At 42.7% G+C, this 23,403-nt stretch overlaps 3 protein-coding genes across 5 annotated transcripts; 1 reads left to right on the top strand and 2 right to left on the bottom strand.

The window, feature by feature from the left end:
* Window positions 1-176: 176 nt before the first annotated feature.
* LOC137607298 (NAD(P)H-hydrate epimerase-like) lies at window positions 177-6,242 on the bottom strand. Its single transcript, XM_068332960.1, has 7 exons — window positions 6,163-6,242; window positions 4,838-5,027; window positions 4,655-4,763; window positions 4,277-4,387; window positions 3,504-3,614; window positions 960-1,107; window positions 177-820 (listed from the first exon to the last, which is right to left on the bottom strand). The coding sequence occupies exons 2-7, from the start codon at window positions 5,008-5,010 to the stop codon at window positions 621-623; spliced, it is 852 nt and encodes a 283-aa protein (XP_068189061.1). The 5' UTR covers window positions 5,011-5,027; window positions 6,163-6,242; the 3' UTR covers window positions 177-620.
* A 418-nt stretch (window positions 6,243-6,660) lies between these two features.
* On the bottom strand, window positions 6,661-12,526 carry LOC137607801 (lamin-A-like). Of its 2 annotated transcripts, none has more exons than XM_068333793.1 (13): window positions 12,290-12,526; window positions 11,559-11,905; window positions 10,252-10,408; window positions 9,977-10,102; window positions 9,667-9,837; window positions 9,388-9,513; window positions 8,976-9,196; window positions 8,635-8,893; window positions 8,441-8,548; window positions 8,241-8,360; window positions 8,032-8,088; window positions 7,427-7,621; window positions 6,661-7,286 (listed from the first exon to the last, which is right to left on the bottom strand). In XM_068333793.1, the coding sequence occupies exons 2-13, from the start codon at window positions 11,894-11,896 to the stop codon at window positions 7,251-7,253; spliced, it is 1,914 nt and encodes a 637-aa protein (XP_068189894.1). In that variant the 5' UTR covers window positions 11,897-11,905; window positions 12,290-12,526; the 3' UTR covers window positions 6,661-7,250. The 2 variants fall into 2 exon arrangements, with proteins under 2 accessions (XP_068189894.1, XP_068189893.1); XM_068333792.1 differs by having other exon boundaries at window positions 7,427-7,624.
* A 1,091-nt stretch (window positions 12,527-13,617) lies between these two features.
* Window positions 13,618-23,200, top strand: usf2 (upstream transcription factor 2, c-fos interacting). Of its 2 annotated transcripts, XM_068333432.1 has the most exons (11): window positions 13,618-15,333; window positions 16,026-16,069; window positions 16,500-16,615; window positions 19,318-19,437; window positions 19,539-19,701; window positions 19,933-20,020; window positions 20,305-20,349; window positions 20,918-20,976; window positions 21,064-21,155; window positions 21,692-21,820; window positions 21,930-23,200. In XM_068333432.1, exons 1-11 carry the CDS (start codon window positions 15,296-15,298, stop codon window positions 22,017-22,019), a joined length of 984 nt encoding a protein of 327 aa, XP_068189533.1. In that variant the 5' UTR covers window positions 13,618-15,295; the 3' UTR covers window positions 22,020-23,200. The 2 variants fall into 2 exon arrangements, with proteins under 2 accessions (XP_068189533.1, XP_068189534.1); XM_068333433.1 differs by lacking the exon at window positions 20,305-20,349.
* Window positions 23,201-23,403: the final 203 nt, after the last annotated feature.

A 23,403-nucleotide genomic window follows, 5' to 3' on the forward strand; every position in this document is an offset into this window, starting at 1 on the left:
ATTTTTAGGTTCCACACTGCTCCAGTTGAATAAAGTTGTGTATTCTGCATAAAATATAATAGTGGTTCATCAGGCTTTCAGAATGTTGTTTCAGAATACCTACCCCAAAAAAAACAATGAAATCGTCAGATATTCAAATAAAAAATGAAAAAGTACACGTGACAGACACCTTCTGATCAGAGTCACCCTTTTAATGATCGGTCAAAATATTTTACAGTACTACCATTACATAAATAGTAACAGTGCAGAACTCCAGTCGTTCATGTTTAAAACTTTTTCACAGGACTGAATCGACCCCAGCAATTAATCTGTGATTTTACAAGAAGAAATCTCTTTTGAAGAACAAATAAACAATGAAAACTGGAATCAGGTCAAGTTATTAAATCTTAGCAGAGATGCAGCTGTTCTAGCTCTGTGTCAAGTTTCAATTAACATGTTTATCCCGCATGCAGTCAGTGAACAGTAGTTTAAATACACAGCAGTTCAAAGGCACCGGTTCACTCCACACTTTTGGTCAGAGCATCGCTCGCTCTTGAATCCTTTACATTCTGACTACTATGGTTGACACTATGGTGGTTCACCTCCAGACTCAAGAGATATGAGACGAAACCAACCACCAGCTACAGCTGTAACACACAGTCCGTGCCGGGGTACTGAGGCAGGTTGAGTTGGTACTTCCTCTCCAGCTCCGGCGGCACAAACCTGCCTCCTAAGAAGTGGTACCTTCCTCTGAACAAGGAGGCAGCCTTCTTGGGAGCAGTGAGAGAGATGAGCATGTCGGGCTGCAGACCACCTACGCTTCCCTGCTCCACATCCCAACCTTCAAAAAATAAATACAACCAAACAGGATGTCACAATTCAGCCTGGGGGCCCGCTCCTTCATTTACCATATGAGTGGTTGTACATCTTATTAAACCATGAGATGATGGAAGAACAGTGAGTGTTGTGTGAGGACAGACCTGAGGGGATGTCGATGCTGACGACGGGGACTGTCGTCTTGTTCAACTCATTCAAGATGGAAGCAAAAGGCTCTCGCACAGCCCCCTTGAAGCTGAAGCCGAAGATGGCGTCTATCACCACGTTATAAGCCTCATCGATCACGTCAGCCTGAGACAGAAGATTTCACATTAATTGTTGATGCTGCTAACAACACTTTTACCCTCACATACAGAAGGGAGTGTTCTCGTTTACGTGTGTCTTTGCGTCTTTGACGCACATTTTTTGGCAGGGAGGCACGATCATCAGACAAGCGCGCGTCCCTGGGACGGAAGCTTCAAATGCTCTTCCATTCAACAAAAATATTCACAATTTTTCTATTTCTCCACTTAAATTTCGAACCCGGAAATCCCCATTATGTTTTGATCTCGTGTGAGTTTCTCATCACAAGACTCACCTGCGTGATTCTGCTTTATTAAAACCAACCAAAAGGCAACACGACGTCTGCACATAAGCTGTAGCTTACAATGAGTGCTTTCCTGAATAAAAAACCATCAAAAGTTAATGAAGAAAAAGAGACATATTTCTGACAGATATTACTGAAATGTGTGTGCAGAAGGCTCTGTCAGCTTGGTGCAGTGTCCACAGGAGAACACAGTATGAGAATTAAAGGCAAAGAACTACTGAGTGAAAATCAAAAATGGAAAAACTGCATTACATCTTTCTTTTTTTTTTCTAGAACTGTTTTTTTTTAATGACTACCAGGCTTTAACATTTTGATAAAACTAATTTATAATTGTACTTTTTTTTTCTTTTTACTTAAAAAGTTATGACGTCGTTATTAATAAAATCATTCAAATTAACAGTTTCTTTAGTTTTTATATTGTACTATTGGCAAAACTTAATCCTTGCATACGCTTCTACCGTATACTGTTATTACTTTTGGGATGCACAAATTTTTTTTGAAGCGCATCCCAGGGATGCACAACTTTCTTGAGGTAAAATGAACTCTACAGAAGGTGTAAAGTATTCCCAATGTTGTCCAAACTATAGGTCTCTGGTTTCACACATCATTTATGCATTTATGCTAACGATCTACCCCAACCAGAAGCCCTGGGTGACTAGGGAGGTCTGGCAGCTGCTAAAGAAGAGAGACATCGTCTTCAGGTCTGGGGACAAGGTCGTCTACAGCGTGGCCCGGGCCGACCAAAGGAGAGGCATCTGCAAGGCTAAGACTGACTACAGGAAGAGGATTGAGGGCTATCTATGCGGCAACAACAGGCAGGTGTGGCACAGGTGTGGCAAGGGGTCCAGCACATCACCAACCACAAGGCCAAAGTCGGCACTGCTGATGGTGACGCCTCATTGGCAGAGGTGCTAAACCTCTTCTTTGCCCACTTTGAAGCAGAGTCACCAGACACAGACACAGACCGTCTGACAGCCGGTACCACCTTCACCCTCACAGTGGAGGAACAAGAGGCACACGCTGTTAACCTGAGGAAGGCTGCTGGACCCGATGGCGTCACTGGACGGGTGCTAAAGACCAGTGCAGACCAGCTGGCTGGGATTTTCTCAAGGACCTTCAACCAGTCCCCGTCCCAGTCCATACCTCCCTGTCTGAAATCCTCAACTCTAGTCCCTCTGCCCAAATCTCCACATGGCAGAGGACTTGGATCACAAACATCCCCAAGTTGGTGAGGAAAGCCCAGCAGAGACTTTACTATCTGAAGATTCTGAGGAAATTCAACATCCCTCCAAATCTGCTAGTGGCCTCCTACCACTGCTCTGTCGAGAGCATCCTCACCTACAGCCTCTGTGCTGATACGGGAGCTGCACAGTGGCACAGAGACAAACGCTCCAGAGGGTCATCAAAGCCGTCCAGGGTATTTACTGGGTGTCCCCTTCCCTCCCTGGAAGGAACTGTACAGTTCACACTGCATCAGGAAAGCAGTGAACATCACAAAGGAAACGTCACATCCTGGTCACAGCTTGATTGAACGGCTGCCATCAGGAAAATTGTTCAGGGCAATAAAAACTAAAACCAGCAAGGCTGGAAAACAGCTTTTACTCAAATGCCATAAAACTGCTGTAAAATATGCTTACATACATGCATCAGTGGCTATGTGCAATTTAACATTTTACATTCATTTAACATTCATTATCGATAATGTATGTCATTATGGGTGTTAGAATGTTTGACAGACGTCATCCTGCCCCTTTGTCCTGTTTCCTTTTGTATTGTTGTCTGTTTTTATCTATTTTTATCTTGTCCCTTTTTTTATTGTCTCGTATCTGTTCTTTTTCATGTATCTGCACCGAAAGAACGAGAGAATCCAATTTTGTTATTCTTGATTCTTGATCATTCAAATCCATTACTCTAGACTGCATCATCATTCTATCACCAGTTATTAAGTGGTGTTTGCTGCGATGGAAACTCTAACCCTCACAGGGATCATTAGAGCTTTGCTTCATCCAAACCTCATTTAACTGATCTAATAAGGTGAAACAAAGCTTGACATCACCACTGTGGATAAACCTTCGACATTAGGAATTGATTACCAACAAACCTCAGGCATCTCCGTCAGAAAGGGGATATCCATTCTCTCGCACTGTGTGGTCAGGCCCTGGAACAGACGCTTGTTCGGTCTCTTTGGGTAGAGAATGGCAGGTTCATAACCCTGACAGGGCCATTCAAAGGGACAGAGAATATCAATCATAGTCTGAACACCAACCAGCATCCATACCGAACAGACCAGGAGTTTGAACACATAGTTGTGGGCAAAGATAAACAGATACCATGGTGGTAATCTCTCCAAAAATAAAAAAGCAACAAAAAGAAGTGTTCATCACACTAAACGCGCTTTTTAATTGTGTTTTCTGCTGCATATCATTGGATTATTATGAATGATATGCATCAGGTGCAGCTTAGTAATTTAAATGCTTCATAAACTTTGGGACGGTGACGTACTGGGTAGCGCTGTCACCTGTGATTCTGAAATATTGTCACAAGCTTAGATATTCCTTCTACCAACAAAAGAGTAATCCAGACTAAAAGGACTAAAGTTGTGAAATAGTGACTCTCATCTCAAGTTTTTGATGACAAACGTAGGAACTGTATCCATTCGCTACTTCTGTTAATATGATTTTACATCTTATAATAATTAAGGGGTCATTTAGTATACATATCTTCTGTACAGTCAAATATATAAGCAATATAGTAAAGGTTCTGAGATTCCGTTGAAGTAAGAACGGCAAGAAAATGAAAATACATGAAACAAAGTGAAATAAAATGTACTCTCACTACATCGACTTTACCATCACTCAACTGAAGGACACTCACAAAGAGCTTCAGGTGTCGGGCACAGACCAAACCATCGCCTCCATTGTTCCCTGGTCCACAAATCACAAGCAGAGAAGGTCTGGCCTTCACCAGGGAGGTAACTGGATAAGCCTGCAGGAAGAACGGACAGAGCACTACATCACAACCAGTCTATGACCATCAGAAGACAACCAACTGACAATAATCCTGCTTCTGTCACAGTAAAACCTGGTTTCCTGAAAAGTAAACAGACTTTTTGTGAAGAAACATCCAGAACTGATAACTGAAAAGTCTGTAAGGTATTTTCTTGGGGCATAAAGGTCAGACATATGTTAATACACACTTCCTTTGTGTGTTGTAATGTAATGTAATTTCCTTCAGGCCAAAATAAGGTCTCACCCTGGTAACGGCCGTGGCACAGCTGAGTCCAGCCAGCTCCATCAGCTGGTCCACACTGAAGCCATACTCAGTGAAGAGCTCCTCATCGATGCGCTGAGCTTCCTCCTGCCTGTGGAGCATCATCATATTACTTTGGACTGTCTACGCAAATAAAGTCTATTTGTTCAATGTTTAAAACCTCACCCGAGATATTTAATGGTCTGGGCCATGGTGGATGCCGGCCTGCTACTGAAACAGCTCCTCTTCTGGTTGTTAGCTGCAGTTGAAAGCGGACATACCCCAGTCTGAGTGAGGACTGTCGTAACTCTTGAGGTCACCAGGAAGCCGATACCAAACAAAGCTCGAACGTTCAACATCAGATGGATCCAGACTCCTGGAATGGAAGTAGACCACCATGAACTGAAGCCTGAGATGTACAGCATGACTCAGACTGAAACTCTGATAAGAGTATTCCTGTGCTACCAGCTACTTTTGGCTAATGTGTTCAACGGAGATGACAAAAATATCTGTGATCAGAGTAAACTGTGTATTTTTTTCTGTAATATTTTAACTTTAATACATTAACTTGTAATTAAAAACTGCTGAACAGAAAAGATCACACCAAATAGAGCTGAAATATATTACTGAACTCATTATTCCTAAATGTGTTCATACATTTAATGATATTCATAATAATTTTGAAAATACCTGTTGTTTAAAACTAACAATTTCATTATGAAAGCTCAAAGTCTATGTACTTTGTTTGAACTGATGCTGAAAAGATCCATTGATTAATTTTAGTTCGTCCACTGATCATTTTGATGTTTTCGTTCTTTTCTTTGTTGCTCATTGCTGCAAGTGTTATGTGTTTAGGGTACACACTGTTTCAGTCCACTAAAGCTGTCAGACTATATCAACCTGTGATCAAACAAAACTTTTTATCTGATGTTTCAAGAACCAAATTACTTTATATGATTATAGCATGTTTAATTTACAATGACATAATACTAACAAAAGTTTGAATTGAGAAGCTGGAGCAAAAAATATTTTGATTTCCAATTGATAAAACACAAAATAATTATTTAATGTCCATCAATTTATCCTTTAATCATTTAATTATTAAGACAGATGAGTAAGATTAAAATGAAGACAAAAACAATCAGCAGTAATTTAGCATCCTATTTTACCAAATTGTGAGGTGTGCTTTATCTAGTTGGACTTTATATGTGACCGTCATTGTTTCCACAGCTGCTGCTGTGGAAACAATGAACGATTACGGGGTTTTTAAAGGTCCATAAATGACAAACATGAAGTAAAGATCAGCTTCTGAGCTCCACACCGCTCAGATGTTGTGATGCTAACGTTTAGCTCTTCGGTGGCTAGTAGCTCAACTGCTAGTAGTCTGACTTTGGTTGACTTCGTGACGAAAAATGTCAGAAACTCAACTAATGTTAACTGGACAATCTCACAAAACAAACTTATGTACACGTTTCAGCATAAAATCAATTTAATAACACTTCAGTACTTACAAAACAGCAATATGTTGACTTAAAGTGGCTGCTGTGCAAAGACACGCCCACAGACTGTCAGTCACTTCCGGGTTTTAAACCTTGCTCCGCCCTAATTTCAAAATAAAAGTACGAATAGGAGGCGAATAGGAGAAATAGCGTCAAGGGCCATAGTCGGAATTTTATTTTATTTTATTTTTTGGTGGTGGGGGTGGCTGTAATCTACTGGTATATAGTATTCTACTGGTATATACTGAATTATACTGTAGTATATCAAAATTAGTCATGTTGATTTATCATATGATCTTCCTTTTCAAATTGCAGCTGAAACACAGTGTTTGGGAGACAAATGTATTAGAATAAAATGAGAATTAATAAATATTTTCCTACATTATGTTGTGAATATAAAATATAAAGCTGTATAAAATAGTACAAGTAAAGCGTATATTATGGTCTGTGCATGATGTACCATATGTCTCAAATGGCTGTATCATCACAATTGATTCATGACAAATATGATAGGATTATGAAAATATGTTTATTACAATCAGTAAAAAATACACAACATTATCTTGATTTTGGCATCAGTTTGTCTCAGAGGTTGATTCTGTTCATGCTGATACTGAAGACATTTTTCTAATTTAATGAGCAGAAATTAATTTACTGTAACCCTGCTGCAACATGCTTACAGACTGTCATGGAACGCTCAGTAAACAGTGCTATTAACAGCACACTGGAATATGAATTTATCCTCTAGAAACAGTGGCTGTGAATATTAACACAGCCACAAATAACATGTTATTTATTCTTTTATTTAAATTTTGATAAACTAGCCAAAACTAAAGCAGCCAGTAAGTTTGCATTTCACTGCTCAGTAAATTAATCTCCTCACAAAAAAAACAAAATTGTTAAGTCAAGATAATGTTTCATAAGCATACCTATTCACATTTAAATTTTTAAAAAAGTATAAAGTTTTAATGCATACAAACCAATCCAAACATTTTGGAAAATATTCCAAAATACATATATCACTGAAACTTTTACTAGAAACTGTTAAAAATTGCTAACTGATATCTAATAGAACAGTATTTCAATGTGGATCCAGAGGCTCACATGATTGGACAGCTCTCCATCCGGCGTCCAGCCTGAGGACGGATTGACAAAGTTATTATCATCAGAAACAAATCTATTTATTTAAAGTTAACAATGATTATCAACAGACATACAGCCTCAAAGAGAAAATAAATGATCTGTATTTCCAGTAAGTCATCCATCCACCACCCACCTTTCGAGGAGTGCTGGCACTGAACACATAGGAGTGGGGCAGTAAGCCCTCAGAGATGCCCCCGGTGCGGAAGGAGCGAGATGCTGAGGTGACGGGGCAGTTAGTGGATTTGTCTGAAGGAAGTCCGCAGGAGCCACAGACCACCGTCCGGCTCCGCAGGTTGTATTCAGCGTCTCCACAGGTGCTGTGAGCCACCTGCTGAGGCCAAGACGTGCACTTCGTATTAATGATCCACCTTCCAGTAATAACACACTGGAAACCTCTATTGATTATGTATCATGTATGATTATCAGAATTTATTTAGAGGCTATATATTCAATTATTAGGAATATTATAGGAGTATTTCTATTTTGATTGTAAATAAATTGCAGTGGGCTTTTCTTTTTTGTAGAAATAATTCTCTGACATATAAAGTAATCACCAGATTACAGTATTACTATTAATTTAATTGTAAAAAAAAAAAAAGTGTTCCACAGAATCTTATACTTCATCTTTGGTGGATGTCATCTCTATTATGAAGAATGAATGTATGTATATCTACATAAGAAATCTCCACATACTGAATATTCTGTCACGTTAGATGTTCTTGAAACAATTCTTCTCACCATTTCATCGTCATCATCTTCAAGATGTGTGCAGGTGACCTTCCTCATCGCCATTTCCTGGATAACAAGTATTATAGCGTCCATTCATTTACAGTATTGTCAATTTAAAACTCAGGAAAGACAGCAAATCTGTAGCCTTGATTAAAAAAATAATAATAATGGTGGCACGTCAGGCTTTCAAACTGTGTCCATTGATTGATTTAGTATACCTCTCCATTGGCGCTCATCAGGGTGGTCTGCAGCAGGTCTCCCGTGCCCCAGGAGGACTGAGTCTTCCAGACCAGGTCAGAAGGGGGACTGTGTGTTCCACCAGCGCCTGAAGCCCAGATCTGTCGACCATATGAACGGCGTGAGGCGTCTGATGCTACGTTCATCATGTGGGACTCAGCTGTGTGACCCGGTTGCTCACCGTGACCCTCTGACCAGCCTTCAAAGCAAACTTGGGTGGGAATTTAAAGATGATAGGAGCACCAGATCCCACCTGCCGCTTCACCTGCCAGTTTCCCAAGTTTTGATCCTGATGTTTGGATGAGAAGCACGGATTAATCAGATTAATATTTAGATTCCGTAGATGATCGTGAACTTTCATGGACATCGACTCACCTCATCTGCTTTGTTGCTGAGTCTGACGTACTTCCCATCCAGGTCCACCTCATCTACAGTGACCCGTCCTCTGGCTGAAGCCTGCTGGGTGATGCGAGTGCGGGCCACAACTCCACCTGCAAAGCTCGATGCCTCGCTGTCGGTGTCATTCGGGCGCCGCCTCTTATTGGCGGAGCTCTGGGTGTGGTGGACCGGCCGGGAGGAAGAGGAATGGCTTCCTGTCACTTTGGTGGGCGGGGGACTGGGGGAGAGACGCAGCCTGGAGGGAGAATGATTTAGATGTTTGTTAATAAAAAGAAGAAAACAGGTTACTGTAAATGTCTCCAGGATGACTGCGGTACCTCTGCTCCTCTCCCTCCAGCAGCTTCCTGTAGGCACATATCTCCATATCCAGAGCCAGCTTCACATCCAGGAGCTCCTGGTACTCGTCCAGCTGCTGCTGCATTTTCTGCCTCATCTCAGCCATTTCTCTGTCTTTGTCTCCCAGCAGACGGCGGGTGGTGTCCCGCTCCCGAGACAGGGCGTCTTCCAGGTCCCTTATCTTGGCTTCACGGGCGGCCAGCTGCAGTCACACAGTTGTCAGTTCAAAACCCTCTATCACTCAAGAGGATTACAGACGTTAGTGACTTCCTGGGATCATGCAAAAAACAACAACAGATCTTTGGGATGAAGACTATCCTAAAAATAACTTGTTGCCTCTTTCCCCCACAAATCATGATGACGTAATGCACTTTGCATTCAACCATTGGTGACCTGTTTCTGCAGCTGGCTGAGCTGAGCGGACATGGACTCCAGACGGACTCTGGTCTGCTGCAGCTCCTCATGAGCTGCTCCCACCAGGTGGCTGCTCCTGTCTGCAGACTGACGAGCACTTTCCAGCTGAAACACCAAAACATCGAGAAAGGAAGTGTTCACATAACGCTTTGTACCAGCGCCCGAGCCTTGACCCCAACAGCAGTTTGATGCACAAGAGAAAACACAAGAAGTGACTTCACATTTTTGCCTTTTCACCACATGAACTCGAGGATCTACCTTGGTATTGTAGGTCTTCTCAATCTCATCTTTATACATTTTGATTTGCAGTTCATGCTGGGTACGCATCTCCATCAAAGCCTCCGCCAACTTGCTTTCAAAGTCCTGCAGGTGACCATTGTCCAGCTCAACCATACGAGACTCGTGGCGCCGCTTTATCTCTCGAAGTTCCTGTCAGAGAACAACCAAAAGCTTCCGCTACAGTTGTGCATTTTTAAAATAACTCATGGGTACTGATGTAATGAGTGAAAGTGATTCTCTGATGATGATGATGATGATGATGATAAGAACATTTCTCATGGAGACTCACCTCGGAGTGGAGATTCTTTAGAAAATCTAGCTCCTCCTTGAGGGTCTGGATGCGATTCTCTCCATCCACCCTCCTCAGCATTTCGTCCTGCAGTTGCTTCCGGGCATCGCCTAAACTGGTGTCCAACTAAGAAAGCGTCAAAGAAGTCAATAAATATTTACAATACCAAAATAAATTCAAGGATTTGGAGTAAGAGGAGTATGAGACCAGGATTTGTGATACAGCTACAGAGAAACATGGACTGAGTTTCAAACTCAGCATAGGTTTCAGTTCACCTTTGCAACCTGCGTCTTCAAATCCTTGTTTTCCACTTCAAGACTCCGCTTCTCTCCCAGAGCCGTGGTCAAGGCGGCGTCCTTGGAGTTCAGCAGAGCCTCCAGGTCCTTGAGCCTCAGCAGCGCCGCAGCCAAATCTGACTCCTTCTTGGTGTTCCTGTAAAAACAGTCAAAAGTTCTTTAAACAGGTATTCCAGTCAATAAAATAGGGACAGAGAGAGACCAAATGGAAAGTAGAACACGTTATCCGGTTTGCTGAAACAAATCAGAATTATTTTTGGATGAGGATGTAGCTCGGATGACATTGAAGCAGGGGAAAGACCTCGGCACGTATGACTCATAAACCACAAGGACTTAAATCCAGTCGGTAGCCACAAGCCACAGCCGTTGGTGTTTAACTGAGACGTTGCTATAGCAACAGCTTGGCTTTGCCAAACACAAAACTGCCTGCGTCTCAGTATTTATGGAAAAATAACTGAGGCGAGGGCGAGCGGAGCGCTCTATCCACTGCCACGTACCGTAAAACGATTGGATAGGTGAAGGAGGAGACGGGGGAAAAACTTAGTCATCACGCTCTGGATGTGGCAGCATGGGAAAGATGTGGCATACAGGAATCCAGACTGCACTGAAGGATGAGGAGGGTGTGCTAAAGCCAGGGCGTGGCCCCCGCCAGCAGAACTAACCGTGTCCCATTGACGAACAAAGGTTTAAAAATGAAAAATCTTAAGAAGGAAGCGACTAGTCACGTGTGTAATTGTGTTATATCAGTGTCGCAATGCCAACAAGCAGCAATTCATAAGACGGTTTGGCCATTCTGACCAGATTATATCTTTACTTTAGCTGAACAGCAGCCATTGTGGCCACAAGTGTTAACTATGGGATACCAGTATATAATGTGGTATAACAATAGAGACAATGAACTGAGTCAGTGAAGTCTCTTCTACACAAATGGCTAGCGCTAGCCACCACACTGGTCGCACCACATTGTTTGAGAAGGCGTATCAACTTGGCTTTTCATCAGTAAGATGAATATTGTGGGGAATTACTGTAGAAACGACAGTATATTCCGCACTATAAGGCTCACTGGGGTATAGGGCACACATCCAATGAATGGCCCATTTAAAAATATTTTTTTCATATATAAGGCGCGCTGGATTATAAGGCGCACCGTCGGTTTTTGAGATAATTTAAAGCTTTTTAGGTGCCTTATGGCGCGGAAAATACTGTCCATGTAAAAACAACCACAGGTTCTGTTTAGGAATGCAGGGCCTCTGTTATGAAGGGCCCCCCTCCCTGCTGTGGCCCACCTTGCTTTCAGCTCCTTGTGGTCCTCTCTCAGCTTGCCCAGCTCCAGCTGCAGACGCGCTCGCTCTTTGGCCACAGAGTCCAGAGTCTGGCGGGCGTCGGCCAGCTCGTTCTCGTAGGCCGCCTTCAGGCCCGTCAGCTCCCTGGTGACCTCCGTCTCCGACTCGGTGATGCGCAGGCGCAGCCCAGCGTTCTCAGCCTCCAGAGATCGCACCTTGTCGATGTAGACGGCCAATCGGTCGTTGAGGTTGGACAGGTCCTCCTTCTCCTGGAGCCGGGTGATGCGGTTGGGGGAAAGTGGTGTGTTCGCACCACGGGGAGTGTTTTTAGGAGTCGCCATGGAAAAGATCTGCAAGGTTTCAAGAAATAAATCAACATATTATTCTATATATAAGTGCTTTTCATTCAAAATAAATGATTTTTTTGTTCTGATATATATAAGCAAATAATGGCAACATATTGATGTAGTATAGACTTTAGAGAGACGTGGGTGGATGGAGGAAGTTGCGGTTCTGACTACAATTCTGCATTCAAAGTTCAACACAAGTTACAGAGCGATTATAAAAAGTCATGAATGTACGTTTAGGATCGAAATGAAGAAGCATAACTCGTGGTTAACAGAATTTTCTGACTCATTTGAGCAGAATTGGATAAAACTAGCAGAAGACAGGAAGTAGTTATCCAAAAAAGAGAGAAAATCTTAAATGTCCCTCCAACAGATGAGAGGATTTACCTTTTCTAAGATGATCAGATTGGAGTGAACCTCTGGTGGATGTTTGCAGACTTGAAGTTTTCTTTGTAGTCTTGTGATCACAGTGTTCCTCTGTTCTCCGCACAGCTCAGTGTTTCACTGTGCTGCCTACAAATCCATCTCAGAGTACCCATATAGGAAAGAATGAGATGGGAGGAGAGCAGAGGTTGGCCTCCAGTTTGGCTCTTGGTGAGTTGTCTCCCCGTCTGTAGCGGTCTGCAGTCTGAATGGATGAGTCACTCTGGACTCAAAGACACTCGCAGCGCTATGTGATCCGTACAGGCCATCATTTGAGCAGATTTACGGCCTGACAGATGATTTTTTTCCTTAACTTGACCCACGGTGCTCAAACGTCAGCATAAAGACTTTCACGTTGTTTCAACTCTTTAAGAACAACTGTTTTATTTTTTATCTTAAATCCTTTTTTCTGCAGCTATCTAATCTGGTCCAGATTATTCCAACATTGATGAAACACCTCCATCTAAAGAGATTATCTGCTTTCTGTGTTTTAAAGAAGAATAAATCATGAAAGAAACTGGTTTTCTTTTCAAATATCTTTTTGAGATTTTTTTTTTTTCATATAAGAGGCCTGCTGGTTACAAAAATGACTTTAACAGTCCAGTAGACACGGCTATAGTTTTATTTTGCACCTCTATATATCAAACTGGAGCCAATAAACAGGATTCTAAAGCAGGACTCTAAAAACACATGGTCTTTATTTCAGAAAAAGGTTTTGGTACACAAAAAGTGAGTCCAAAAATACGAGTAATGGCAAAGAAGAAAGTCAAAAAAAGGGTGAAACGGTACAAATTTCAGGCCAATCTAGTAACATGTAAGCACCAAAAAAACTGATGAACTGGAGCAGCCAAAGGTCAGCACATGGACAAAAAAACACAGGAGAGGATGGGTGATGAGGTACGGGTGACGCCGGTCAGGTAATCACACAGAAGTGAAACACACAGGGGCAGGAAGTACAGTATCTGAGCGCCAAAATAAAACAGGAAATACTAACAAGAAATTAAAACACACATGACCTTAATGTGGCCCCAGGGTGACACACAGATATTTATATTCATACATTTTAACAATCACTCGATATAATCCAGAGACATTTTTAGTTTAAAAAAAAAAACAAACATCAAAATTCACTGTTGGATAAGACGGACGAGCAGTAAGAGTGGGACAATAAGTCGCTGTCAAGTTCAATTTCAACCTCTTCCAAATGGGGGGGGGTGGTGCGCTCTTCTGACACAGATGCTGGCCTCAGTGTGGACATGATGGTTCCTTATTGTTGGGGACTGTTATGTCTTCACTGAGTATAGAAAAGCAGGGAAAAATATGAGAAAACTCTTAATTTATCATTACATTTTATACATTATTTTCACACACGTAAGCTTGTCGCCTTAAATATTTAGTGGGGCGTAAAAAACTTGACAATGTTCTCCGACATTCTTTTGGATTGTGAAAAATGACTTTAAACAAGGAGGATGTCTGTGTAGGTTCTGTTTGCAGATCATGGTTATCCAAAGCTGTTTTAATCCATCCAAAGGACTTTAAGATAATTTTAGTTTTAATTCCCACTTGAACCTACCCATAAAGGTGTGGAATACATTTCTAACATTCTGACTTTGGTTTCCATCTTTTCCATTTGGTCGACTTTACAAGATTTAAAACTAAGATTGGACTGGCAGGAAGAGTCGAACACAACCAGTGATTCCAGTTAAACCATTTATTTCACCTCCATTAATATTACAGATGGAATTTTACAAAACTGTTGACAACAATGCAAACTACAAACCAAACTCCTGTCAAATGTTACAGGTTAGTAACTAGAACTCAAACAAATTAAAGTTTATTTTTGGTCTTGGTTCTACTGAATGCCCTTCAGTACAAAAATAATACTTTAATAGAGGGGGGGGGGTATATTTTGTGATGTTTTTGTGGTGCAGCTGCGTCAGATTCATTCGGTAAAACGACCAAAACAGATGATCACAAACGTCACGTTCGATTTTATTTTTTTATTTTTTTTCCTGCGCCTGCAGACAGCAGAAAAACGACACGGGGATCCTCTGAACTGCTCCAGAATCGACCCATCCTGAGATTCTAAAATAAAAAATGAGTTCAAGATGTGGAACAAAACGCACACCCGAGTTGCGGTGGGGGAGCGCAGGACGCGCCGCGACAGTTCGAGTCATGTGGTTTGAGAGAAAACCCGTATTGGATCTCTGTGGTCACCTGGGCAAGAAGACCCGGGGACTGGGCCGCCGAGGACATGATTGTCAGTTTATGTAAATACTTAGTCAAACATGGCTGCCAGGGAAGTGCATACGGTTACATCAAGTGTCCAAATAAAAAATAAATAAAGCCATCTTTACAAATACTGGAACGCAGAAATGAAAAGAGCAGCAGATGATCCGCATCGAGTCCGCAAACTTTCATATAAAAGTCACGTGGATATCAGGTTACATACACTATTTTGAATCCGTACAAAGAAATCAACAACCGCGAGATTAGAATTAGTAATATAAGAGAATAAATAAGTAGAGTACTAACGAGTCCACTCCATATCTTCTGGAGCGCATGGCGCAGCCCGCAGCTTTACGCGGATAATCAGCAGCAGCTTTACGCAGCGACTAAACCAAAACCACCAAGGACAAAAGGATTTACAGTGAATATAAAGGAACTGATCTCCGGTTCGGGCTTCCAACAGCTGCATCGGAGGATTATAAAGTTCTGAAACCCGTTCCGGGAGAAACCGCCGTCTCGGCGAAGCTGCGTAAACGCGATCTGGTTGCTTTTCCGCACAGACGCAGACGACTTCCTCCTCTCCTCCAACGGCCTCCATCTTAGCTCCTTTTACCCGATCGGCGCCTCACGTGTTCTGGACTGTCTTCCTCACATGACCCGTGTGTTTGTCCCCGTGATCAGCGCTTCCATCTCCGTAAATCAGTGTCGTTGAATATCGCCGTGATCCACCCGCAGAACCTTATGGATATGCTGGAGCAGAGTCTAGACAGCGCGGCGAGGTGAGAGGCTGCTGTTTGGCCGCTTCCTGCTCGGCCATGGCTCCCACCACGGCCTGTAAAGGCTTCTCCCCGGAGCTGTTTTAATGACCTCCATGTCCCACATAGTGTGTACATGTGTGCATTGTTTCATATTTGGCCTATAATGCTGGAACCGGTGGCTGCGCGCCCGATGGGGATGATGCTTTACGCAGCCCGCGCTGACGTTACCAAAGGAAATAGTGCGCCCTTTTGCAAAAGTCTAACATCACGATAACTGTGTTCTTTTATTTTATTTATGTTTTTTTTGGACCAAACACACAAATGCACAGCAATTTTTTTAGAGTTATTGTAGAAGAACATGTAGTTTCTCTGTGCCGTTAATTTATTTAATAGTATAATTTACATTATGAAGCGTAAAACTAACCCGGAGGCTTTTGGAACATTTTTTTTTTGTAACTTTAATCAAAAATGTTTAGTTTTTATTGACTTTCCGACAAACGGTGTAGGTTCACATTCATTCTGTCATGTTTGCGCGCCGCTTCTAAATATATCCAGTATTAGACATTAATTTACATCTTGTTATCCATCTTGTTTTCTTACCACCAGGGTTCGCCCCTCACCCACTGCTGAGTGCACATCTATAGATGGGATGCTTGGGGGGGGGGGTTGTTCAGCTTTACATCCATTCATTTCTGTTCTCTTTTTGTTTCCAGTCACGACAAACAGGAATCAGACGAGGTGGTGCAGCTGCAGGAAGGTGGGACCATTATACTAATCGTAGAGAAATATCATGATCCTTGTTCTTACTTAGTTATTAACATGATTTTAGTTTACGATTGAGAGAAACATTATTCAGTCCCTTTCTTTGTTTGGTTTATTGTCAAAATCCAGAATTTATCGGCTGTGGTAACCAAATCACACAATAACACAACAGAAACTAAATTAGTTTCCCCAAAAGTCAGATTTTTCTGACTCCTGCAGCAAAATCAGACTTCAGTGATTATATGGAGGAGATCCTATGACCTGCTCCTGATGGGAGGCACATCCACAGTCACTTTTGGGACGTTTTAGTAAAATGTCATCAATCATTATGTCAGCGTTCACACACACACACCCCCCATCTGAATTTGTGTGGTTCTGCCTCGGTGTAGCATCAGCGTCTTGATGCCTGAAGGTCTGTGTTGCAGGAGAAGCGTTGGGGGGCGAGGACCAGGCTGCAGTGGCCATCACCGGCGTCCAGCAGGCTGCGTTCGCCGACCACAATGTGCAGTACCAGTTCCGCACAGAGAACAGCGGAGGACAGGTGAGATCCAAGAACCTCTGGTCAGAACCTCAGGGTTGAATTCGGGAAGTGTCGAGATAAATATCCTGAAATTATGTAATGATTTTGAATTTAAGAAGAAAAATACAACGAGGCTTGTCCAAGAGTAGTGATTATTTTCCTTATGATGTACAGGTAGTCGAACCCACTGCCTGCACATGGAGACTGAACACAATTTAGGTCAGGTTAAAAGTTTTAATAACCAGCGATGTAGACTATAGATTACCGTTAAGAAAACTCTTTCTTAACCTGCTTTTAGCTCATATTTTTCCAATTATTGGCGAGGTCATCCTCCAGTAGGAACTAAATGACGTAGGAACCAATAATGAGCGGGTTAGGTTTCCCGGAAGCATTAAGTGAGCTAGCGCTGAACTCTGAATGTTTTGCAATTTGATGGTGACTGGATGTCAAAAATAAGTGAGAAACTTAATGGAAATAAAACAGAGACATCAAACATAAAGGGGCGTGTCTGAGTTTTGATGACCAGGAAGTGACATCAGCGCGTCATTCACGTCAGTGTGGCGGAAAACCTCAGTGGGTTAAAGCTGGGCTTAGCCTCTACACCCCCCCAGGAGAAAATTCATTCAGCAGAGGTGGAGATGTTAAAGTTACGGTACTACAGGATTTTATTTCGCTTCAAAGCGCTGATGTATTTAATTGTCACGTTCGTACGTTGGTTTGTCCACCAAATATCTCCACAACCGTTGCAGAAAGAAAGATGAAACAAGAAGCACATGACTCAGGCTGCAAAGGGGGTGAAAATGAGATCGTGACCTTGACCTTGAGAAAACTAGGTCAAGGTCAGATTTCAACTTCTGTACACTCAGGAACTAGATAAGATAGAAAGACGAGGGAGAAGGCCAGTGTGCGTAAGACCGTAGATCAAAGCTAGTGTTTTGATCTATGAAAGTAGGTCAGAGCACTAGCTTTGATCTTTGACCTATGCAAGTAGGTCAAGGTAAAATTTTGAATTCAGGGGTGTCGTGGGGTGTAGCAGTCTGTGACTTCATTGGTTCTTGTTTTATGCTCTGTAGTTGTTTCTGGTGAGTCTTAGCTAACGGTACTTCAGTATTTACAATAGTAATGACATATAAATGACCTCAAATGGGGATTATAGATTGACATTTAATGAGTAATAGCTTAAGAACAATTCAATTTATGAACAACTTTTCGGAGCCAATTGTGTTTGTAGGTTTAGGACTGCTGTACTTGTATTCTTATGTTCTACTGTCTGTAGAATTGCAAGAATTATTTAGTCAGTTTGTCAGCAGCAAAGTATTCCGATCAAATACGTCATGTGGTTCGTTCTTTTTCAAGGAAAATTATTAAACCGCGATGGTTTGTTTAAGGTGTCTTTTGTTGTTGTTGTTGTTGTTGTTGTTTATAGTCGTGGAGGTGGAGTTTGTGATTTCTGGACATTTTATCGGAAGATGTTTTTTGTGTTGAGCTTCACGCGACACACAGCTGTCACCACACACACCACCGGAAGTTTAAAAATATCTGAACTGTACGTCTGTCAGAGGAACGAGGTTGTTAGAGACGAGGTTTAACAAACTCATTTTTAAACTACTTAATATCAGCTTAAAAATGAGTACATTTGTGTATTTTGTTGACCTATTCTAACCAGAATAGTTACTGTAGCTCTGTCCTTCAGATTACCATTGATGTTGTAATGATAAAAGCTAAAAGCCGTCAATATTTAGCATTAACTTTGGAATGGAGTCGTCCTCAGGCCTGCTTCGTGTATTTGGATAGTTAGAATCTAATGTTTGTTAACCTCAAACCCGTTTTCACTGAGGGCCACGTCAGCTTAATGACTGTCCTCTAAGGGCCAGATGTAACTAACAAATGTAACTCAGTGTAACTCAATGTAATGTAAAATAAATGTAACGACTCCTTAATGGTAAATAACTCTGAATTTATTATTTATTCAAGTTACAAACGTTACAGTTTTCACAGAAAAAAATACGTTTATTTCTCTGCTATAACAAATCCTTTTCATCTATCACAAAACTCCATCAATCAAGGATCAAACTATCAATGAACAAAGAAAAATAATGACACAAGTAAAGACATTAACTTTGTTCAAATCGTTTTTGTCAGAGTTAAAATGAGCTGAATTACTGCATTGTGGGAAATGTAGTTTTGCTCAAAGCACACATTTGACCTCTTTATTTTTAGACATTCTGACATTTTATGGTCTTGCGTGCCACATAAAATGATTTGGCGGGCCACTTTCGGCCCCCCAGGCCGTGAGTCTGACACATGTGTTCTATACGTTGATGTGTAAACGGTACACTGACGAGGGGAGTCCACGAGGAAGAGTCATCTTCCGTCTGTGATCGGAGCTGATAGGAGAGCCAGACGTGCTTTTAAAGTTTAGAAAGTTGGAAAATACTTTCAGGAGAGAGTTTGTAAGTTTATGGTGAAGTTGGTAGTCAAGGTTAGTTATGGGTTTTAATTATTGAAACTATTCAACGTTCACAGCTTTATATCACAGAGAGATTTTGAGCATCATCTCTTGATGCACCTGTTCATTTTTCACAGACCCCAAGGAATCATGGGAAAGCGTGCTAGATAAAGTTAACCCCTGATAACCAGTCACTCGGTCCTGTAATGTTACAGCAGGGTTGTGGGATGTCAGATCGGAGCTGGTCTGATTCACCTGTACGTCTGCTCCACAGGTGACCTATCGGGTGGTCCAGGTCACAGACGATCAGTTAGAAGCAGCGGCTGATGGGACGGGAGCCGTCAGCGTCGTTTCCACCGCGGCGTTTGCCGGTACTCCTCAGGCGGTGGCTCAGGTGTGTTGAACCCACTTGGGTTGAAGGAGGATGTCAGGATCCAGACACACAACTACACACTGTATAGTAGTCGTTTACAGGTCGCACTACTTTTCCTTTAGGCTGTTATCCAGAACCCTTTCAGCAATGGGGGCAGTCCCGGCGGGGAGAGCGTGGGAGGAGAGACGCGCTTCGCTTATTTCCCCGCTGCCACCGTCAGCGATGGAACGGCCACGGCTGTTTCGGTCCAGGCCACGGCCGACCCGACCATCACGCAGGCGGGAGGTGAGGTCAGAGTGAAGCAGATGCCAGATGTAGGCCGGTCCCAAGCCCGGATACGTGTAGAGGGTTGCAGCAGGAAGGGCATCCAGCATAAAAAACTTTGCCAAACAAATATGAGTTTTAATCTAAAGTGGAATAAGGATGGCGACCCCGAACGGGGCAAGAAGAGAGGAGGTTGTAGACAAGAGAATTTTCAACGTTTCTGGTCTCGTTTGTTTGTCTCTTGGAATCCAGGTCAGTTTTACGTGATGATGAGCCCCCCCGAGGTGCTTCAAACGACGGCCCCTCGTTCCATCGCGCCACGCACACACACCTACACCACGTAAGTACGACAGTAACACTCCTTCCTACGTTCATCCATCCCTCACGTCACCAGATCACCACATCTTCTCCCGATTCGGCTGGCCGACCTCTCACCGCCACGCCCCTTTCCTTTGTCACTTCACAGCTGATCGAAACCTTCCTCGTCTCTTCCTTCCCTTTTTTTGGAATGATTAGTTTTATCACTGTGTTGATTAATGAAGATACAACAACAAACATCTATTTCCATTTCAAACATCCAACATCTTTAAAACACACTCTGTCCTACTTACCTGCCATCCCCAGAGACCTTGATGAAAGCGAGATGTTACAGCATGGCAGCACAAACTGGTGAGAACTTCCACATACGCCCCCCCACCCTGCCCTCATCACGTGTTATAGATGGAGCGAGCCGTTTCATAGCGCTCTAATCCATCAGTAGTGTCAAAAAGAGACTTACGAGGGCGAAAAAGAGTCAACTGGACTTACTGAAGGTTTGTTGAAGATGTTTCACCTCTGATCCAAGAGGAACTGAAGAAGCCTCTTAGGTCAGAGGTGAAACGTCTTCATCAAACCTTCAGTAAGTCCACTTGACTCTTTTTTTAGCCCTTTTGTTTTGCTCTTTCTCATTTACCTCCACCTGGATGACTGAGACCCTTCGCAGACAATCAACATCCTTGTTTGGTGACTTTTGTGATGAAAGTCATAGAATACGTCTGTTAGAACTGATCCCACAAACCGTTTCCCTTCAGAGGGAGAAGTTTGGATCTTCTCTCCAGTAAGACAGTCAGGACGAATAAAGATAATTAAGACCTGGACTGACTTATGTGGGAAAAATGCATAACAGCAAAAGTGTGCATCTATTCAGGTCGATTAGTCTTGATTTTTGTTGTCAGACTCTTTTGCTGTGTGTTCGCAGGAAGGTGGAGGGTCCTCGGGCGCCGAGAGACGAGAGACGGAGAGCGCAGCACAACGAAGGTAGGAGCGTCTGAGACAGCGATGTCCTTGTCGTGGTCATTTAGGAATGTTTGCGCTGAACGAGGGTTGTTTTTGCTTCCATTGCAGTGGAGAGAAGAAGAAGAGACAAGATAAACAACTGGATCGTCACACTTTCAAAAATCATCCCTGACTGCAGCGTCGACAGCCGAACCGGAGCGGTGAGCGTTACACCGCCTTCAGAATGGCGTCTTCCAACCCGTGGTGTCTTTGTAGGTTTTTTAATTTTTGACTGGAGCTGTGTTCTAATGGGAGGATGATGCTCCTCATCGGTCCTGATTGATGTGACCTCATTCGCCAATGATCAGCAGAAGTTTTGACTGAAGAGAAAACTCATATTTGACCTGATGCTGTGATGAAACAATGTTCAGCCTGTTTTATGATAAAGCACAGATGAGACAAGGCCGAAACAAGCTCCTCTCTCATTTTTGGTTACTAAGGCGATGGGTGACGACTTCTCTTCCGTCTAACATCTGACCGGTTTGTAGAAAAAGAACAAGGAGGATTAGCAGGAGTGGTGGAAAACCTGATGTGGAATGTAAGCTGATAAGATCAAGTCTGAGTGTCGGGATCAGGCGTTTTGACGCGCTGCAGCCACATGTGCTGCCTTACGTTACGTCGACACCTTTTCCTTTCGCTCCCCTGATGGCCTCTAGGGGGTGCTGTATTTTAACGTCACACTGTGTGTGTGTTCCAGAGTAAAGGAGGCATCCTGTCTAAAGCCTGCGACTACATCCGGGAGCTGCGTCAGAGCAACCAGAGACTGCAGGAGAGTTATAAGGAGGTGGAGCGAGTGGAGATGGACAACGAGCTGCTGAGACAACAGGTCAACACCCCCCCCCCACGTACACCCGTCAGCCCCCCCGAGTCCGTCTGAACTCACACACATTTGACCTGCCTCGGTAACCTTTTATTTACCCTCTTTTTCTTTCCAGATCGAGGAACTGAAGAACGATAACGCTCTCCTTCGAGCGCAGCTACAGCAGCACGGCGTAGAAATCAACGGAGATGCGACGCCTCAGTGATTGTGAACTGGACACACGAAACATCACAAACACAGCGTCTCCTCCGGCCACCTGAACAGTACCAGGAGAGAGATTTCCACCTGACAACGGACCGCAGAGAAACGCACACGGGGCTCGACCGAGAACACTGAAGGAAAGAAAAGTGAAAATGTCGAACTCTTTGACATCTGTTAACTTCATAACCAACAGAACCACTCGCCTCGTCTTCAAGGAACAAGATACGGCGCCACCACACTCGCACCCTTTTTTTTTAAAAATTATGAACCACAGAAAATATTTGATTTCAACTTTTTCTCATACTATAAATGTACACTTGTCCCTTTTTTTTTTTGTTAGTCTTTGTTGTTTTTGAGGTTGGTAAATGCGACATGATTGAACGTTCCCATTTACATTTAATTTATTAGTGCACACAGACAGAAACATTGATCTCTGAATTTAACTTTAGCACAGAGACAAAAAAAAAAAAGAGAAAAAAAAGGGTCAGTTCCATCTTTTCACCACTATGAACATTTTCCTGATCTGTGTATGGTTTGAATGAAGTTCTTTTTAAATGTCTGCCTTTTAACGCTGACACTCCGAGCTCACGATGCGAATAAATTCCAAAACTAACCCAGTAAGGCAGCGTTGATAACACAGGCATGGAGGCTTTAATATTAGTACAAGGCCTTAATAGGAGCCTGCTGGAGAACATAGGTGTTAACATAGCTCAGGTAAATGGGAAAGTGCACTGGCAAGTGGTTCCCAGACTCTATGAAGTCTCCATGTTAGAGTTTAGATCTCTGGTGTGTCCCTGTAGGTGCGATGTACAGATATACGAGAGAACGGAGAGACCAGTCTCTATTAATGGGCATTAACGTAGGATCTGGTGTAAATGCACTGACGGAGGATCGGCCCCCACCGGCGCCGATGGTGGGAGTGTCCCCTGCGTGGCCCGCTAGTCCTGCTGCATATTCGTGAACACTCGAGGTGTTTTCTTTTGCAATATGTCGGAATTCTTAAGTGTTTAGGGAACAGTTGCTGCTGACAGAAGACCACAGAATAACCACGGCCAGGAATGAGCCAAGGGGGATGGATTGGATGCAAGTGATGGTTTAACTAACCGGCTTTTGTCACCACAGCATGGAAATGTAACCACTGGCATGACTAATTCTAATATTCCAATAAAAACAGAAGTGTTTATACCTGCTTGTGTGTGTGTGTGTGTGTCGCCTACGTTCGGTGTTCATTTTTATAATTTGCATTTCAGTATCGGTACAAAAGGAATGTTTTGTTAGATTTTAAAAATACTTGTAATGTCTGACTAAGCTCAGTGGTGACAGAATAGTATTCTAATACACATTTGAGGTACTTTTATACAACGTTGTACTTACACATCTTCTCAGAA

The sequence above is a fragment of the Antennarius striatus genome, chromosome 14 (genome assembly GCF_040054535.1).
Source record: "Antennarius striatus isolate MH-2024 chromosome 14, ASM4005453v1, whole genome shotgun sequence".
In the NCBI taxonomy this organism is placed as follows: domain Eukaryota; kingdom Metazoa; phylum Chordata; class Actinopteri; order Lophiiformes; family Antennariidae; genus Antennarius; species Antennarius striatus.

Coding starts and splice junctions, on each gene's coding strand:
- LOC137607298 (XM_068332960.1), bottom strand. CDS start 5,010: ATGTTGAACGTTCGAGCTTTGTTTGGTATCGGCTTCCTGGTGACCTCA. Junction 4,388..4,654: donor GTGCCACGGCCGTTACCAGG/GTGAGACCTTAT, acceptor TTCTTCCTGCAG/GCTTATCCAGTTACCTCCCT. Junction 3,615..4,276: donor CCCGACACCTGAAGCTCTTT/GTGAGTGTCCTT, acceptor TGGCCCTGTCAG/GGTTATGAACCTGCCATTCT.
- LOC137607801 (XM_068333792.1), bottom strand. CDS start 11,896: ATGGCGACTCCTAAAAACACTCCCCGTGGTGCGAACACACCACTTTCC. Junction 10,409..11,558: donor CACAAGGAGCTGAAAGCAAG/GTGGGCCACAGC, acceptor CTGTTTTTACAG/GAACACCAAGAAGGAGTCAG. Junction 9,838..9,976: donor TAAAGAATCTCCACTCCGAG/GTGAGTCTCCAT, acceptor GTTCTCTGACAG/GAACTTCGAGAGATAAAGCG.
- usf2 (XM_068333432.1), top strand. CDS start 15,296: ATGGATATGCTGGAGCAGAGTCTAGACAGCGCGGCGAG. Junction 19,702..19,932: donor GACCATCACGCAGGCGGGAG/GTGAGGTCAGAG, acceptor CTTGGAATCCAG/GTCAGTTTTACGTGATGATG. Junction 21,821..21,929: donor ACGAGCTGCTGAGACAACAG/GTCAACACCCCC, acceptor TTTTCTTTCCAG/ATCGAGGAACTGAAGAACGA.